Genomic DNA, 16,780 nt, shown 5'->3' with positions numbered 1-16,780 from the left:
ACATAGGGCATTTCAGTATATATAATGTTTCTCTCTCTTTTTTTTTTTTTTTTTTTTTCCTTTCTACATTTTATTATTTCAAACCATGTGAAGAGTTCGGTAAAACATCCTGTGGGAAAAGCAAGGCCGCAGGCACCGGGTCCCCCTGGGCTAGGGGGGACAGCAGGGACTGCTCTGTACAGTGGGCTCTCCTCGCCCTATGCAACAGCTAGCCCTAAAAACTAGGCTTAGAAAGAGGGGGGGATAGAGGCAGTGGGCAGCACCCCCTGCCCACCCTCCTGCCTGAGCTGCCCGGCAGATGGGGGCAGTGAGGCGGGGTGGGGTGCAGACCCTCCCCCCCAAAGGCACACGGTTGGGGGGTGGGCTGGCCATGGAGGATGCCACCACCATGTAGCACTTGATGCTTTTAAATAGTTTGGTAAAAAGGTTTCTGTAAAAAGTAACCTGTGCCCAACCGGTGTGGTGTGATTTTTTTGCATGGTTTTGGGTTTGGTTCTGTTGTGTTTTTTTCTTTTTTCCTTTTTTTTTTTTTTTCCTTTTTTTCTCTCTTCTTTCTTTTCTGGTTTACTAAAAGGAATGTCATCGGTCGTGTTTGTGGCTGGGTGGGCATCCCCGAGGGGATCTTGTGCCTCCCATGCCAGCAACACTTGCAATGTAAACAGTGAGAGCCCCAGGGCTCGGCGTGGATGAAATGGGGACTGGAACGGTTCAAGGGGATACAAACCAAGATTAGAACCTTGTCTTCCCTGGAAGGGCAATGCCGGCGAGGCAGAGGACAATGGTGGGGGGCAAACACATGCAGCAGGGGGTACATGGGCCCTGCCACCGTGCTGGCACTCAACAAGTCTCTTTATGTGGTGGGCGGAGGAATGAATCCAAAGAGAAGCAGGGATGGGAGATGGCGTGGTCCTTTCTTTGCAGCTCCTAGGAGAGAGAGGTCATGAGCAGAGGAGGATCTGGGAACAGGGCAGCCTACAGCTGGCAGGCTGTGCCCTGCCCATTCCTGGAGGATGGTCCATGACCACCCCATCTGAGGAGCCACCACCCACCTGGGCAGCACCGCCCTCAGAAGAGACCACAGTCTTTCAGGTTGTTTTTGATGATGACATCAGTGACGGCATCAAAGACGAACTGCACGTTCTTGGTGTCTGTGGCACAGGTGAAGTGGGTGTAGATCTCCTTGGTGTCCTTCCGCTTGTTCAGGTCCTCAAACTTGCTCTGGATGTAGCTGGCTGCCTCATCATACTTGTTGGCCCCTGGGATAGAAGAGAGACTGGGCTGCCCCACAGTTGCCCAGAGCCACCAAAGGGTTTGGGCTTGACTTGGTCCCCCACAGCCACTGTCCTGTTGCCAAATTGAGGCTTCAGAGGCAGAAGGCAGAATGAGCCTCAGACAACCCCTCTCAGGGCAGCTGCCTCTTGTGCTGTATCCCCCCACATCTTCTCCCCTGTCCTGGAGCACTTCAAAAACCACCACACCCCACTCGCTGCCTCAATTCACTGCTTCTCAGGCACAGGAGAGCCAGCACCTCAGTCCCCAGCACCTCCTGCTACCCTACCTGGGGTAAGGCAACACCCATTGCCCCTGCCAGGACGGCAGGGGGCACTGAGAGTCCCAGTGGTACCTTTGTACTCGGGGAAGCAGATGGTAAGGGAGCTGTGCACGATCTTCTCCTCAAAGAGGTCCTTCTTGTTGAGGAAAAGGATGATGGACGTGTCTGTGAACCACTTGTTATTGCAGATGCTGTCAAACAGTTTCATGCTTTCATGCATCCGGTTCTGGAAGGGAAGATGGCTGTATGAGCCAGGCAGGGACCCCCAGGCAGCACCCACTCCACTGCTCACCCAACTGCCACCCCCCATGCTCCTGCCTGCCTGGGCAGGCGATGCCAATGGCCCTGGCAAGGCTTGAGCCACAGTGGCCAGGGCACTGGTGGCCACCAGAGGAGGGGCTGCTCTCCCAGCCCCCACAGATGGGACGACTCACGGTACTGGTTCCATCCCCATGACTCACCATCTCCTCATCTTCAGCCAGCACCAGGTCATAGGCACTCAGGGCCACGCAGAAAATTATGGCTGTCACCCCCTCGAAGCAGTGGATCCACTTCTTCCGTTCTGAGCGCTGGCCACCCACATCGAACATCCTGCAGCAGGGGGGTGGTGCAGGCATGGATGACAGCTCCCAGCCCCACCACCCTCACCCTGTGCCCTGTTTCAGCATCCCCAGCTGCCCAGAGCAAGAGCAGCACCAGTGCAGACAGAGCATGATGCCTCTGCCCAGGCATTTTGCCAGTACTGAGGATCTGCCCAGCTCCTGCTGCCAGGACAGTGTCCAGGCTCATTTCCCAGCTTAAGCAAATCCCTGACGTGAGCTGGGGCAGGATCAGTCCACCTTTCCCAGAGGGTCAGTGTCATGTTCCCCAGAGACCTGCTCCAGAGCAGGTACAGCAGGGCTTTGCCTAAGACCTTGGACCAAGGAGAGCCAAGTCACTGTAGGCTCAACAGGATTGTGGCAGCAGCAGGGCTCAGGGATGATCCCGATGCACTGTGTGCCTCTCCTGTCACGGGCAGCAGAGGATGCCCTGCCTCCCTGCAGAAGAGCCCAGCAGTAGCATTCCACTGCCATGCCCACTGGCAACTGTTGGCTGGCAGGAAGGATTCCCCACTTGGACACACTGCATTGCCCCCAGACCACTGCCACCTCCAAAGCGCTGCCTTGGCAATGCACAACCAAGTATCTCCATTCCACCAGGGTGGCATCGGGGCTCCTGCAAGCCCCCTGCATTCAGAGAGGACCCCAAGAGATCTTCCTAACATCAGCTCTGTTGCCATGGGACTAAATCCCCTGGGGATGTGCACAATGGCAGCTCTTTGCCTCCGAAACTGGAGACCTGATTATTTCCCGTGGGTTTTCAGTGGAAAGCAACCACGGGGGGAAAGCAGCGCTGCCACTGATCCCAGGAGCCTGACCCCAAGAGCCCAGCCTCCACCCAGCGCCCTTCCTTCGGCGGAAGAGCGTCACAGCAGAGGGAGGAGGGATGAGGGATGCCTCCCCCCTCCCCTCCTTGCCAGCGCCTGGATCCGCCCCCAGGCTGAGCTCTGTGAAGTGTTTCTGAGGCTGTTCCAGCAATTTCAGCGGTTTCCGCTCTCTGAGGCAGCAGTTCCCGCCATGAGCAAACCAGGAGGTGAAGGGAACTGAGTGCATGCAGTGTGTACCCACAGTCCATCCCAGCATGGGCAGGAAAGGGTTTTTTTTTTGCTTTCGAAAAGGCAAAGGGGCAAGAGGTCAGACATACTTGAAGTGCAGGTCCTTAAAGGTGAAGTGAGTCTCTACAATGCCCGTGGTCTTCACCCTGGTGCGCAGCACATCCTGCTGGGTGGGGATGTAGTCGGCACGGGCTATCCTCTCCAAGTCGTTCAGGTAGCTGGGGACAAAGAGGAAAGATGCTGTGGGAGCTGGACGCTGAGGCACTACCCACCCAGATCCCATGGAACATCCTCACACTGGCCCAGAACTGGGGCCATCCCCTACCCTGTCCATCTCGCAGCACTGCTCAGCTGGGGAGGGCAGTGCCAAGCTGGGACGCAGAGCAGAGGCCCCCATGTGCATCCTGGGGTCACTCTGTGTCCCTGCCAGACACAAGCAGGGCAAGACACCAGTGGCCAGGGTGACACGGGACTGTCAGGACCGAGGGACTGGGGGCAGTGTGCTGGCACTGGGAGCCAGGCAGAGGATGCAGCCAGGGCTGGGGGGCTCGCCCCATTTCCCTGGCCGTTTGCACAAGGGGGAAATGGCAAGAGGAAAATATTCAGTGCTATGGCAACCAGCTGCAGTGCCGGCGGAAACAATCGATGGCGTCATGCCATTTATAGTCAACAACACAAAGGGACGGCATCCTGGGAGGAAGCAGGAGGCCAGAGACACAGGGAGCAGCGCCGTGGGGGGCTGCAGGCGTCCCGAGTCCCCCCAGGGAACATCGCCTGCCCTGCTGACCGCAGGGTCCCGGCAGAGGTGGTGGCTGGGTCCCCAGTGTGCAACACCCACCAGCACTGATGAGGGCTGCTGGAGGGGATCAAGGCGGGTTTTGATTTCTCCAGCTCACTTTGCTTTAATTGGGTTACTACAAACGGGCTCCTTTAAGCAAATTAGGCTTGTCTTAATTAAGGCATTTGTGGCCCTATAATCTGGTGAAAGCCAGATTACAGCCCGCAAGGCCATAGGGATCCTTGGCTCTGACTGCAGCACGGCTACTCGCCAGCTCCTGGGAAACCCTGCAGCATGTCAGGGCAAGGCCAGAGCTGGAGGTGCCCCAGGAGCCTGCTGTGGGTGTGAGGGTGGGGGACCTGAACATTACTGCTGCAGAACAGCTCAAAAACAGCCGGAAACACACATGGCCTCTGGCTGACAAAAAACAGGAAACGCCACAGCAGGGCCCTGTGCAGTGCCACAGGCTCTTGGACATTGCATCAAGCCCCGGGGTGCTGGTGAGCACCACCCTGGCACTCCAAACTCCTGGAAGCCCAAGAGGCAGAGGAGGAACAGGATGGGGGCTGCTGTGCTGCAGAGGGCTGGGGCACAGGTGGGCTGTGTGCAGGGCATGGCATGCCGTCCTGTTCCAGCAGCACCGTGGGCACATCACCCCTGTGAGATGGGCAAGGGATTGGCCATTGTGCGGGCATCTCCACAGGGCTGGAAAAAGGCTGGAGCCACAGCTTGAAGGTGCTCCTAATTAATGGTTGTCCAACCTCCCACCATGTGCTAAACACTGCATTAATGGCACTGACAGCGACAGGCACTTGGCAGACACTGTGCAGATGCACCTGCTCCAAGTGTGTGTGCGAGCTCCCTGGCACCTGCTGGGTATCCTGTGCTCCCAAACCAGCACTCACTGCCAGGGAAATGCCAGTGCTGGCTGGGGAGTGATGGGGCTGAGCAGACAGGGGCTGGGGAAGGCGGGTGTGTGCACATCAGGAGGAAGTGAAAGCTGCGTGTGCTAGGGGAAAGAGCTGACAGGAGAGTCTCCAGGTTTGGTGCTTGCCAGGAGGGTTCCTGCAGTCTCTTCCCCATAGTGACCTCAGTGCGAAAGAGGGACCTGATATTGCCATGTGTGAGAGGACAGCTGGGGAAACCACTTGCCCTGGGATGGCAGTAACGCCCAAGTGTGCAGGATCCCAGGTGAGGCCAGGCTTGGTGGGTTGTTCCTGGCACACCATGAGCTCCTCCCACACTGTTTTACCATAAGGGGTCTGGGTGGAGAGGGTAGGAGGGCACTCCTGCATGCAAGCCAAATACAGACTCAGCTGCGTTGCCCTCTCCAACAACGGTACATTAGGCAGATTAACTTTTTTTATTAATCTCTTCAAGGATAAACCCAACCAGCTGCAGCAATTTATCTACCTAAACACCAATTTGCTGGATAATGCACAAGTGTAGTGTGAAGTCTTTCTGTATAAAAACAGTTAAAAGGAAAAGAAAAGCCTCTTGAGCATCCTACTCATCCTCTTCAGACCTGTGTGTCCTCAGGGCTTTCCTTGGGAATTTTTCCTGCCTTGATAGGCCATGAAGGGTGATGAAGATGGGCAGGACCCTGGCTGTACTCATGAGTGGGGAGCCAGTGGAGAGCATCTCCTGGGGAAGGGCAGTGGGGACAGAGCAGTGGCAGCAGGGGGATACCCCAGTGCCCCCCCTCTCAGGGTACACAGTACCCCGCCAGAGAAGGAAACAGCTTTTGAAACATCCGCCTTCCCAGTTCCCCTCTGGCTCAACCCCAGCACCATGCAGGAAGTGGCAGCACCAGCTCCTAAGCCTGGTGACGGTGAACAGCAGCTCTTGGGGGGATTTTCTCCTGCTTGACAAAAGCACTGTGGTTCACAGGGCTCAGCTGAGCTGAGGCAGAGGAGGGGGTACTCACTAGGCAGCAGAGTCGTTCAGCTGGTACTCTCGGGAGCGGTTGAAACAAGCCTGGACCCCGTTGTCAGCCCACAGTCTCCGGATGACATTGGCCAGGTCCTCTGGCATGATGCCCTGCTCCTCAGCAGTGGAGGAGAGTGCAAACAGCTGCCGAGCATCATCCTGCAGGGGTAAAACAGCTTGAGCATTGGTATGGACTTGTCAAAACTCACTCTGCCCCAAAGGACCTGATGGGAGCCCACCAGGGAACAGCAGGGCTTGGGCTGAGCCACCTTAAATCCTAGTCCAGTTTTGGGCACATCTATTTTAGCTGTCAAGAACCCCCACCCCTGCCAGGCACAGTGGGAGCAGGAGGGCACCCACCGCTCTAGACGAGTCTCCAAAGTCAATCTGCAGGTTCCCCATCGCCTTGATGATAGCCATAATGGACTGGATGGTGTTGCTGTAGACCACAGCTTTGTACTGCCGGCACTCCTCCTCTGAGTAGCCATCCTCATGGATGATCCTGGGGCAGGGAAAAGACACAGGCAAGGTCAGTCCTTTGTGAGCTACCCCAGGATGCTACTCTCCACCCATGCTCTGTGGCAACACTGATGGGGAGCTTTCCCTGTCAGCCACTGGTTTTAGAGCCTGTGGCCAAGGCCTGAGCAGTGTCAGCCACAGTGACAGTACAGGGATTACTCACTTCATTTGTTTGACGATGGTGCTCTTCCCAGACTCACCAGCACCTGTGGAGAAATGAGAAAGGATGAGGTCCTGTCCAAAGCCAGGAACCACTACCCTACTGGGACGTACCCTCAGCCCAGTGGGAATGCAGCAGGTGCTTCAGCCATTGGAGACACAGCATTAACCAGAGAAGATGACTGGATGTACACTGGAAAAGTCAGGACCAAAAAATAGGGAACAAAAGGAGAACCTCGGAGGCCCTCACAACAGTTCCCAAGGGAAGAAATGACACCTCCTCTGGGCCAGGAAAATGGCATCAACACACTAACATTTTCCCCACAGTCCTAGTGTGCCACAGCTGACTGGCAATCCTTGCTCTGGCTGAACATGGGAACTCCCTGCAACCAGGGGGCTGAGCTCTGTCCATCACCCACCATGCCATCTCCAGGCAGAACCTGAGATGCCACATCCCTGATCCCCCCTGTGCTGGGGAACAATGGAGCACCAGCCTCACCGCATATCCACAGCTGGAGGCAGCAGCAGCCAGGATGCAAGGATACTTGTGCCACAAGGTACAGGCAGGGAACTTGGAATAAGTTGCCACCTCCACCAGCCAGCTCAAGCGATCCCAGCGGGTTCAGCCGCCCCCGGGTTGGTTCCTAAATAGCACACACTTCCCAGCCTGCCGGGTCCTGTGCCCCAGCCTGCTGCGGAGGCGGCTGCCAGCAGGGAAAGCCGATGGCTTTTGGGGTTGTTTTGTTTTTCAGCATCCAAACGCAGGGTTCCATGAGTTCAGTGAGACAGCCAGGGTGCCTAAGGTTCTCCTTCCCCCACCCTGTCCCCTCTAGGGACGTCACCCCATGCAGACGGTGTGCGGCTTGGCCCAGCCCTCCCTCCACAGGCTGGGAGCAGGGAAGAAGCAAAGTCACCCTGGCTGCAAAAAAGAGGAAGCTGAAAGAGGAAGCTGAAAGAAAGGGGCATGTCCCTTGTCCCCTCTCTGTGCAGGGAGTGTCACGAGACGGATGAGTGCCTGGCTTGTCTTGCCCCAGGACCCCCAGCAGGATGAGGCCCCCTTGGCTGGCGACCAGTGTGGTCCCTGCCTCCGGGTACAAATCCCAGACAATCTCCCAAGCCAAGTCCATCCCTGTGTCCTCTCACAGCCCTTTTTGCAGGTCCCCCAATCCTGCCCTTGACCACGGAGCTGCCCTTACAGGGGTCCCCAAGCAGGCCTAGGCCAGCATGGCCGCAGAGGGGGCAGAGATTATAGAGGAGGTTAAAAAAAATTAGAAAACAAAAAAAGCAGATTATGCTAAAATTAACTGGGAAAAACAGGGCCCATCGCGCCAGCTGAGACATGGCGGCAGGGAACAAACTCCTTCTACGCATGTCCCTGGCCTGAACACCACCCAGGTGACAGGGCATGCATTCCCAGGGACATCACTGTGTGCAGTGCTCAGGGCACGGAGTGCCCTGATGCTGGGGCCACACTGAGGCTAGAGAGACTCTGTATTTACCACTCAAGCCCCCTACTCCAAGGTTCCCGTGCGTTATGTGCGAAGGGAGGAGCTCTGCTCACTGAGCAGAGGTCACTGTTCAGCACGGCAGGGGCTCTCTGGCACTGCCCACCCATCCTCCCCCAGCACCCTCAGGACGCTGACGCGGCACAGCCCGGCCAGAACTTGTGGTCAGTGCTGGCAACTCCTGCCTGGAGCTGGGAGCAGGGAGAAGGACTCGGCATAGCCCTTCATTTTTTCTATTAAATACCTCTGGTTTCTAACACCATGCATGCCGTACCGCTGGGTCTGGTGGCCACAGCCAGTGGCATTCACCCAATCCTTTCTCAGCGGGTGCCTCGACAGGGGAACTGAGGCATGTGGCAAGCAATAAACCTGGCTTATCAGCATCTCTGAGGTGAGGTGCCAGACAGCTGTCCCCAGCTCCTCCTCGCTCTGACCCCGCCTGACATTTTCTCCCTGCCAGGAGGGAACAACCCCACCGGGGCCTCCTGCCTTCTCCCGGCAGGGTGACAGTCACAGGGTGACCATCAGCGAGGCTGGCTATTTCCTTGCAAACTTCCTCCACATCTCCTGGTTCCTTCCCCGCTCCCTGAGGAAGGGAGCCATGTTCCAAGTCAGCACCTCTGCCTCCCACCAGGCAGATGATGCATAGCACAAGAGATTGTACACTTGGCAATGAGCAGGAATTTGGATCTGAATTCACGGCCCCCCTCCCCACTCGAGGGGCCCTCCCCAGCCCCCTCGATGAGTGCAGCAGAGGAGAAGGGTTTCCAATCCCCGGAAAACCCCAGCTGCCGCCCATTCAGCCCCAAAACAATTCCTGGGCTGGATGCCAACCGCCAGCTTCCACCTTCCAGCCCAGGCCAGGCAGGACAAGTTAGTGTCAGAGCGTCAGAGCAGCTCTGGACTCCTGTGCCGGCATCAGCTGGGGGGATGGAAACCCCCCCACTACCACGGGCTGACCCTAGGGCTGTGCTTCCTCCAGCCCTGCCTCTCCGCAGGCAGTGCTTGTTCCCAGGGCAGCGCCTGGCAAAAACAGGAGGAGAGCTCTTTCTCTCGGGCTCATTTCCTCCTTTTTTTTGTTAAAAATAATCTTCAAAAATTTAAAATAAGCAAGCAGCTGCATGGCTCCAGAACTCCCTGCTAATCCACTGGCAAAAACTTTATTGAGCCAACATATATATTTTGCAGCCCATGATTTATGATGCTTTCTCGGCAGCAGACACTTAGTGCAATATATGCACATAGTTCTGGGCAGCACATATGTAATCCCTGTACTTTAGGAGCTGGCCACAGGTTTCAGGATCTACCTCACCCTGCATCACTGACGGGATTTTCCGTTTTTCAGCACGGCACCATCCTTTCAAATATTCAGGCATAGATGGAAGCAATGCATAGCTGGAAAATTCTCATTATGGGGGAAAAGCTGGAATTCAATCCACCAGCAGGTCCAGAGCCATCCCCAGCACCAAGAGGCCCATCCCCTGCTGCTGTCCCGGCAAGCTTTCCCAGCCTGGCAAACAGCAGCTATTATTTGAGCGTGGATTTGCAGATGGGTTTTAGTTCTGGGCAAACCCACCAATCCTTTTCCCCACAGGACAGACAGATGGACAGCTGCAGAGCCCACCCGCCTTGGCACCTGTGGGGTCCTCACCATCAAATGGGACAGACAAAGGGGAGTGTTAAAAGCAGAGTTACCCTAAAGACTCAAAAACTAATATCAAAAAGAGATTCCCTTCGACATTTTCCTTCCTACCCAAAATAGATGGAAAATTGCTGTAAAAATAATCACAATTTTAAAACCCCACAGTGACACAGGGCATTTTTCCCAAGGGCCATCCCATTCCAGCACAGGGCTGGCCGCTTCCCAGAAGGAGCCATGCATCATCGGCTGGTGGAATGCCACGTCCTCAGGCAGGACCTCAAAAAATTGGGGGGTGCAGACCCCCCCTATCCAAGGTAGCTGATAGAAAAACAACCCCTCCACCCAAAAAAAAAGAAAAAAAAAAAAGAAATTGGCAGCACAAAGAACATTCAGGGCATACAGGGACAAGGTGGGTGGGCCAGGGATGGTTTCCCAGGGGGAGCATCCCTGGTGCCAACAAGCGCCAACGGTGTTCGCAAGCTGGACAAAACTATCTTTGTGCTGGGCTTTTTCCAGGAATCCTGAAACTTTGCTGCTCCGTTTCTGCCCCTGCCATGGCCAGAGTGGTCCCTCTCCCCCTGCACCACTGCTACCATGTGTCCCCAGGCCTGAGCACCATTATTCTGTCCATCTGTCCTGACAGGATGGAGCCAGGATGCTGCCAGCACCCGAATCCCCCCGGCTAGGTTTTCCACCAGCGGGATGGAGAATTACTCAGCTCCCCCAGCTCCTGTGATTCAACCAGTCTCCGGCCCGGAAACGTGCGCTCCGGCCTGGAGCAGGAAACCAGTGGCTGTGGAAAGGCTGGGCCAGCCCTGGCTACAGCAACAGCACTTGGGGACACCATGATCCCAGCCCTGGGTAGGCTCAGACCATGGGACACCTTCCTCCATAAAGCCACATATATAAATATAGACAAAGCAATACATGTGTGTATATATATATATATATATGTGCTTTTTGATACATATAAATCAATGTATACATTGCTCCATGCAAAAATGTAAGATGTATACACACACACAAGTTAAAATACAAAATGCATTTCTAATGTACACCTGTAAAAATATTTGTTAAACAAATACATATAAGCCTGCTGCTTCCCCTGGGCAAAGCCTAAGTGCTCATCTTGGAGCAGATGATCAAATGTCCAAGGGGCTTGCCAGCCCCTAGAATGTCACCAGTGGGGGTACTCTAGCGACCCATCCCATTCCAACCTATCCTGAGCCCATACACCAGCTCCAGGGGGTTGGATGTCAGATCCCTCTGGATCTTGCAGCACCGAGTTCTTCCCTGGTCCCCCTCAATGTGACAACTCCTAGCCCATGACAAAAAACAGCACTGCGGCTCCCAGTGTCCCCAGTGAAGGGAGGACCCAATCCTTCCAACCAGGACTGAGGAAAGAGTGGGGACAGAAACAACCCCCAAGACAGGACGAAGCACAGACACAGAAAATCAGGCAGCTCACACTGAACCCAGGGCAGTGCTGGGGCCATGCAACCTCTGAAAGTCACAGCTGGTCCCTCCCTTCCTCTATTTTTATGCAAGCCAAAAGAAAAAAAAAAAAACAAAAAAACGCTGCTTCCGAGCCCTGCCCAGCCACTGTCACTGTCTGTCCCAGGCAGGATCTGGAACAGGCAGCTCCTATGTGATGTACCACACCAGCAAGGGCAGTGCCCTCATGCCAGGGTCTGCACCTCGGGCAAACCCCTCAGGACTAACATCATCAACCCACCAGTGCCTTCTCCACTTCTAACACAGCTGAGAAATCCTTTATTTTACTAATCCTCCAAAGATAAGGAATAAGGGACTTTGAACATAGCAATTGCTTGCCTGCTGCCAACCCTGCATCCTCCTGGAGCATCCCAGCTCCCACAGGCAAGGAGGTGGATTGTCCAGAACACTGCTGCTCAGCAGAAACATCCAGTGACTGCAGGGCCTTGTGTCCTAGTGATGGCAAGCAGCCAACAGTGGCACCAGGAGGTGTTGGAAGTATGGGGCAGATGCTCCAGGCGCCTTAAGGGGTCAGTGACGGCTCCTGGCCTCTCTCAGCACCAACACCATGGGAGACAGCTGGTTTCCAGTGGCAGGGAGGGAGACATTCTCTGTTTGGGGGGAATTACTTTGCCTGAGGGATATTGCTTCATTTGTGTCTTCTCCTCATAAGAGCTTCAAACTGCCTGGCACACACTAATTTTGCCAGAGCAAACAGCAGAGGAAAACCTGCAGGCACCGAGAGGTGTCACAGCAGGAGTGGGGCTGTGCCCACACCTGCAGAGCTGTGTGCCACTGGGCAGTCCTGGCTGCCCTCACGGCACTGACAGTGTGTCCACTCCTCACCCACCACGGCAGAGGAAAGGCAAGAGGCAGCTCACAGCCTCATACAGAGCACAGCACAGATCTAAGGCACCTGTCGCAGTCAGCCCCAAGCCTTCTCTGCTCCTACAACCCTGATGCCATTTCCACATACCAAGACCAGTGCCTTCTGCTTACACCGTGCCCTGCCTGGCTGCAGTGCCCCAGCTCCAAAGCTCAGCTGTGGGACACCATGAGTTGCCACCAAAAAATCATGCCACGCTTGGAAGAGACATCTCTTCGTGCCATAGGCTGATGTGGCACAAAGGGTGAAGCTGTTTTTCTCTTTAGTTTTTCCCTCACATTTTTTGGAGGAGGCAGGAGGGCTGCAGCCCTCACAGAGGACCCTGGAGCACTGCCTTGCTGAGAGTGACAAGGAGCTGTAGTGCTCACCAAAAAGCATGTGAGGCCTCAGGTCGCCTCTAAGCTTCCCCAGACCATGGGGAAAAAAACCAAGCTATGTGAAGCAGCAGGGAGTTGGGAGCACCCCCCCAGCATGGCAGTCCCACCTCAAAGAGGGGACATGTCACAAGCAGCAGCCCCCAGGGGGACAGTGCTGGCCCCACCTGCCCAGACACCCCCTACAGCTTGGGAGAATTTTCCCGTCATGGCTCAGCTCAGAAATGGGCTGCACTGACCCAAGGCTCTAGTGCTACTGACACCTGAACAGCTGCAAGGAGAAGAAAAAAAAATCTTTAAATGTACATAAAGAGCCATTTTGCTCTATTTTTGGCTTTAGAAAGCAGCTGAGATCAGAAATGCCACTCGTAAACACTGGCCCCAGCAGAAGGGAGTGTGGACGTCCTCTTCCTCCTGCCTCCACTTCAGGACAGAGCAAGACCCGGGAAAGCAATGTCAGCCAGTCAGCCTACAGCATAATCCTTGTCACCCAGCGGGCTTCCTGCTGCTCCTCGGTGATGCTCAGCACCAGCAGGATGAGCCCTCCCTTCCTGGGGACCCAAAGCTAACAGCACCAGGGTGACACTGCCTGGATGTCCCAGAAGGCTTCTGGACTGCCTGGACAGACAGTCCCAGAAGCCTTCTGAGGCTGGAGGTGCCAAACTCCCTCGGCCAGCTACATCCCCCTTACTTCCCACCAGCCAGTGGGCTGAGAGCAGAGCTGGCAGCAAGGCCAGCACGGGAGCAGCTCATGGCAAAGAGCTACCACGTGCTTCTCCACCATCCCACAAATCCCACAGGATTTACTCTCCCCTCCACAGAAAAAGTGGGGTAACGAGTGTGCCCAACCATCAAGCCCCCCAGACAGCACAGACTCCCTCCCAATATCTCCAGGATAGGTTTTGCTGACAGCATTGCTCATGCCAAGGAAAAAAAAAATCAAAATACAATAAAATGAAAAAAAGACGCACTCTGATAAAAGAGCGTTTTGAGGCGTTAATTACGTATTTCTCAAGGCAGGCAGGGGTTGAGCAAATAAAGGCCTGCCGGATTTCAGCGTGACTTCCTGCTGCTGGCAGCTTCCTCTGCAGACAGCAGATGAGCCCAAAGACATTTTCTGTCAGGGATCCCTCTGTCCCACTGCCCCATGGCGCCGTGGGAGCCTTGCACGCTCCCACCTCGCACCTGGAGGAGGCCCTCTCTGGGAATCTTGTAAAGGGAATAAAAAGCCCAACTGGCAGTCATTAAGAGAAATAATAAATTAAAATAACGAAGTGCTGCCTTGCCCGCAGGCACAGGGCAGGGCTGTGAACGCCCGTGGGAGCATCACCAGGGTGCTTTGAAGAGTGCAAGTGGCCCATTATCAGTACCAAAATCGGGTGTCCGTGAGGCAAAGAGCCCGGGGGCTGTGGGGGGCCCTGCCCATGGCATACAGTGGCCCAAGCCCCCCAACCCCCCACGGAGGGGGCAGGGTGACGGAGAGGCTCGGGGCTGTCCCGGTGCTCCAGTGGGGAAGGCATGGGGCAGTGGGTGCCTGTCAGCCCCGCTATCTCCACCACAGCCAGAGGCCAGGGTAAGAGGAGCCCCTGGAGGTGCCCAGAGATCCTGGGCACGTGGGACAGGGTGCCTGAGCTTGCAGAACCTTTGCTGGGGAGGGGGGGCAACCAACAGGAGAGTGAGGTTGTCCCCACCTTTGTCCCAAAGGGGTATGTCCAGACTGGACACTGACTGGCTGGGGGGACAGTACCATAGTGGAGTGACAGCTGTTTCTAGGGGGAACCCCACAGCCCAGGGTGAGGTGGCACCCGCTCCTGAGGGGCACCCAAGGTATGGCCAGCACCCCCTACCAGGGAGATCCCCAAAGCCTGGAATGGGGCTGGCATCCTGCTCACAGAGGGGTGAGGAAAGAAGCCCAGTGTGGAGGGGATCCCCAGAGTCTGCTGTGGGTACAGGGCTCCACTCCTGTGGGGAAACCCTGGGATCTAGGATGGGGTCAACACCCCACTCCTGGGGGGAATCCTTGGGAGCTCTGATGGGGTCAACATCCCAGTCCTGGGGGAACAGACACTGGGAGCTGGGATGGGGTCAACATCCCATTCCTGGGTGGGTGGGGAGGGGAATCCGTGAGAGCTAGGATGAGATCAATAACCCCCTCCTGGAGGGAATCCCTGGGATCTCGGATTGGATCAACACCTCACTCCTTGGGGGGATGCCTGCGACCTGGGATGGGGTCAACACCCGACTCCTGGGGGGAAATCCCAAGGCCTGCTGCCCCATTCATGGGGGGGAAACCCGGAAGCCTGGGGCGGGGCAGGCCCCCCGTTCCCGGGGACATCCCCGGGGCCCGAGATGGAGCCGACAGCTCACTGTGCGGAGAACCCGAAGTCTGGGCTGGGGCCAGCATCTCACCCATGGGGGATCCCCGGGGCGGGGCGGGGCACTCCCAGCGCTGGTACCCAGGATCGCCCCGGGGCAGCGGGGGGCGGAGGCGACCAGGCCGCCCGGTTCCGGCATCGCCGGGCCGAGCCGGGCGACGAAACCAAGATGGGGGGCCCGGGGGTCGGGCCCGGGGGTCTTACCCAGCAGGAGCAGTTTCACCTCCCGCGCCGCCTTCTCGCCGTCCTCCCGCAGGTTCTTGTCGATCATGCGAGAGCGCTCGGCGGCCGCCTTGTCCTCGGCGCTCACTGTGCAGCCCATGGCGGCGGCGGCGGCGGCTGCTGCGCGCGCCCGCGGCTCTGCCGGCCCGGCCCGGCCCGCCCCGACAGGCCCCGCCCCGATAGGCCCCGCCCCGACAGGCCCCGCCCCGACAGGCCCCGCCCCGCGAGCCCGGGGGCGGGGCTAACCGGGCGTGGGGAACGGGGCGGGGCGCTGCTGGGGCGGGGCGCTGCTGGGGCGGGGCTCAGGGGGCGGGGCTTCTCTCTGGCGGCCCGCGGGCCCTCAGGCGACAGCAGCGGGTAACGGCGGGGAACACACGGGGTGTGAGGAACAGGAAGGAAGAGGGACACCGTGTGTCCCGGGCTAGAAATGTGGGTGGGACACGGTGTATCCCGGGACAGGCGGGCACCGGCTGCGGTGTGCACTGGGACACACATGGGGAGGGAGATGGAGTCTGAGTGTTGCATTTTGGGGTCCTTTGGGTGCGGAGCAGTGGGTGCAGCCCTGGGAACAGTGATTTGGGTGATGCTGTCTTTCAGGGCTACCTTCTGTGGAGACACGGTGTCACAGGGAGGTGGCTCAGAGCTTGGACACCTCTCAGTCCTCAGTGTCCCCTGTCCCCTGCCGCTGGAGGGAGCTCCTTGGCAGGTGCCGGGGCTGGAGGCGTCTGTGACAAGGGACGGGTCAGGATGGGACTGGGCAGGATGGGACATCTCCAGGTCTCTCACAGGACAGGGCGTCCCTCAGGCACTTGCCTCATCACCCAGCTCCCAGGGCTTCTCCCTGAGGAACTACACCCTCACACACTTCCTGAGGGGGGGGACAGGTGTGCCCACTGACCCACGGGGCTGGCCCGTGCCCAGGTAGCCACCCTCACTCCATGCTAGCCCCACAGCACTGCCTCATGCCTGCCCAGGCCCTGCAGCCCCTCCTGGCACCTCCACTGGCACAAACTGAGCAGCATCAGGGCAGCTTTTAACTCAGAGATGCTTTTAACTCAGGGATGCTTTTAACTCAGAATGCTAGGGAAAGGGATACAGCATCCCCCGTGGGGTCTGCAGGCCTGTGCCCGTGGGCCTGGTGTGGTGGGAGCAGGGCTGTTCCCGTGGGAGCGGGCTGCCGTGCTAATACAGCTTCGCTAATGAGCTGGCACCGAGCCCAGACCTGGGGCCGGCGGAGGGGAGCGAGGGGCCGGGACTGGTGGGGTGCACCCCCACTCCACACTGTGCCATGGGTGAGGGCTGGGGGGCTGGCCATAAGGGGCACTGGGGCACCCACTGCCCTGGCACCAGGCACAAGATACCCCAGCGCCTGGAGCCCTGCCTCCAGAGCAGCCCCACTCTCCAGGGATACTACTGCCATGGCTCTTACTGGGGTTCCTGCACTCACATATCCCACTCCTCAGAAGTCTCACTGCCCAGGGCCTTGCTCCCACGTATCCCATTGTCCTGGGGATCCTGCTGTCACAGGTGTCCTGCTCCGCAGGGATCCTACTCCCTCGGGGTCCTCTTTCCCCAGGGTCTAACTCCCACAGGGGCCCTGCTCCCATGGGAGTCGCTGCTCATCCATGTCCATGTATCTGTGCTGTCCTGCTGTGTGTCCATGCTGTCTGTCCTGCTGTTCATTCCTGTGC

General features: G+C 57.2%; 1 protein-coding gene across 1 annotated transcript; it reads right to left on the bottom strand.

The window, feature by feature from the left end:
• Positions 1–481: 481 nt before the first annotated feature.
• On the bottom strand, positions 482–15,245 carry GNAI2 (G protein subunit alpha i2). The gene is made up of 9 exons (XM_066326780.1): positions 15,072–15,245; positions 6,596–6,638; positions 6,274–6,415; positions 5,912–6,072; positions 3,296–3,424; positions 2,014–2,143; positions 1,625–1,778; positions 1,050–1,256; positions 482–924 (listed from the first exon to the last, which is right to left on the bottom strand). The coding sequence occupies exons 1-8, from the start codon at positions 15,187–15,189 to the stop codon at positions 1,066–1,068; spliced, it is 1,068 nt and encodes a 355-aa protein (XP_066182877.1). The 5' UTR covers positions 15,190–15,245; the 3' UTR covers positions 482–924; positions 1,050–1,065.
• Between the last annotated feature and the right edge of the window lie 1,535 nt (positions 15,246–16,780).

Source organism: Sylvia atricapilla, chromosome 11, assembly GCF_009819655.1.
Source record: "Sylvia atricapilla isolate bSylAtr1 chromosome 11, bSylAtr1.pri, whole genome shotgun sequence".
Taxonomy (NCBI): domain Eukaryota; kingdom Metazoa; phylum Chordata; class Aves; order Passeriformes; family Sylviidae; genus Sylvia; species Sylvia atricapilla.
Note: the sequence above shows the minus strand (reverse complement) of the source record. Positions and strands in the feature narration are given on the sequence as shown.

What these genes read in the sequence shown, in the direction of transcription:
- GNAI2 (XM_066326780.1), bottom strand. Translation starts at nt 15,189, where the DNA reads ATGGGCTGCACAGTGAGCGCCGAGGACAAGGCGGCCGCCGAGCGCTCT. An exon ending in TTGGAGACTCGTCTAGAGCG is followed by an intron (nt 6,073 to 6,273) that starts GTGGGTGCCCTC and finishes TTACCCCTGCAG; the next exon opens with GATGATGCTCGGCAGCTGTT. An exon ending in CTGCTTCCCCGAGTACAAAG is followed by an intron (nt 1,257 to 1,624) that starts GTACCACTGGGA and finishes CTTCTATCCCAG; the next exon opens with GGGCCAACAAGTATGATGAG.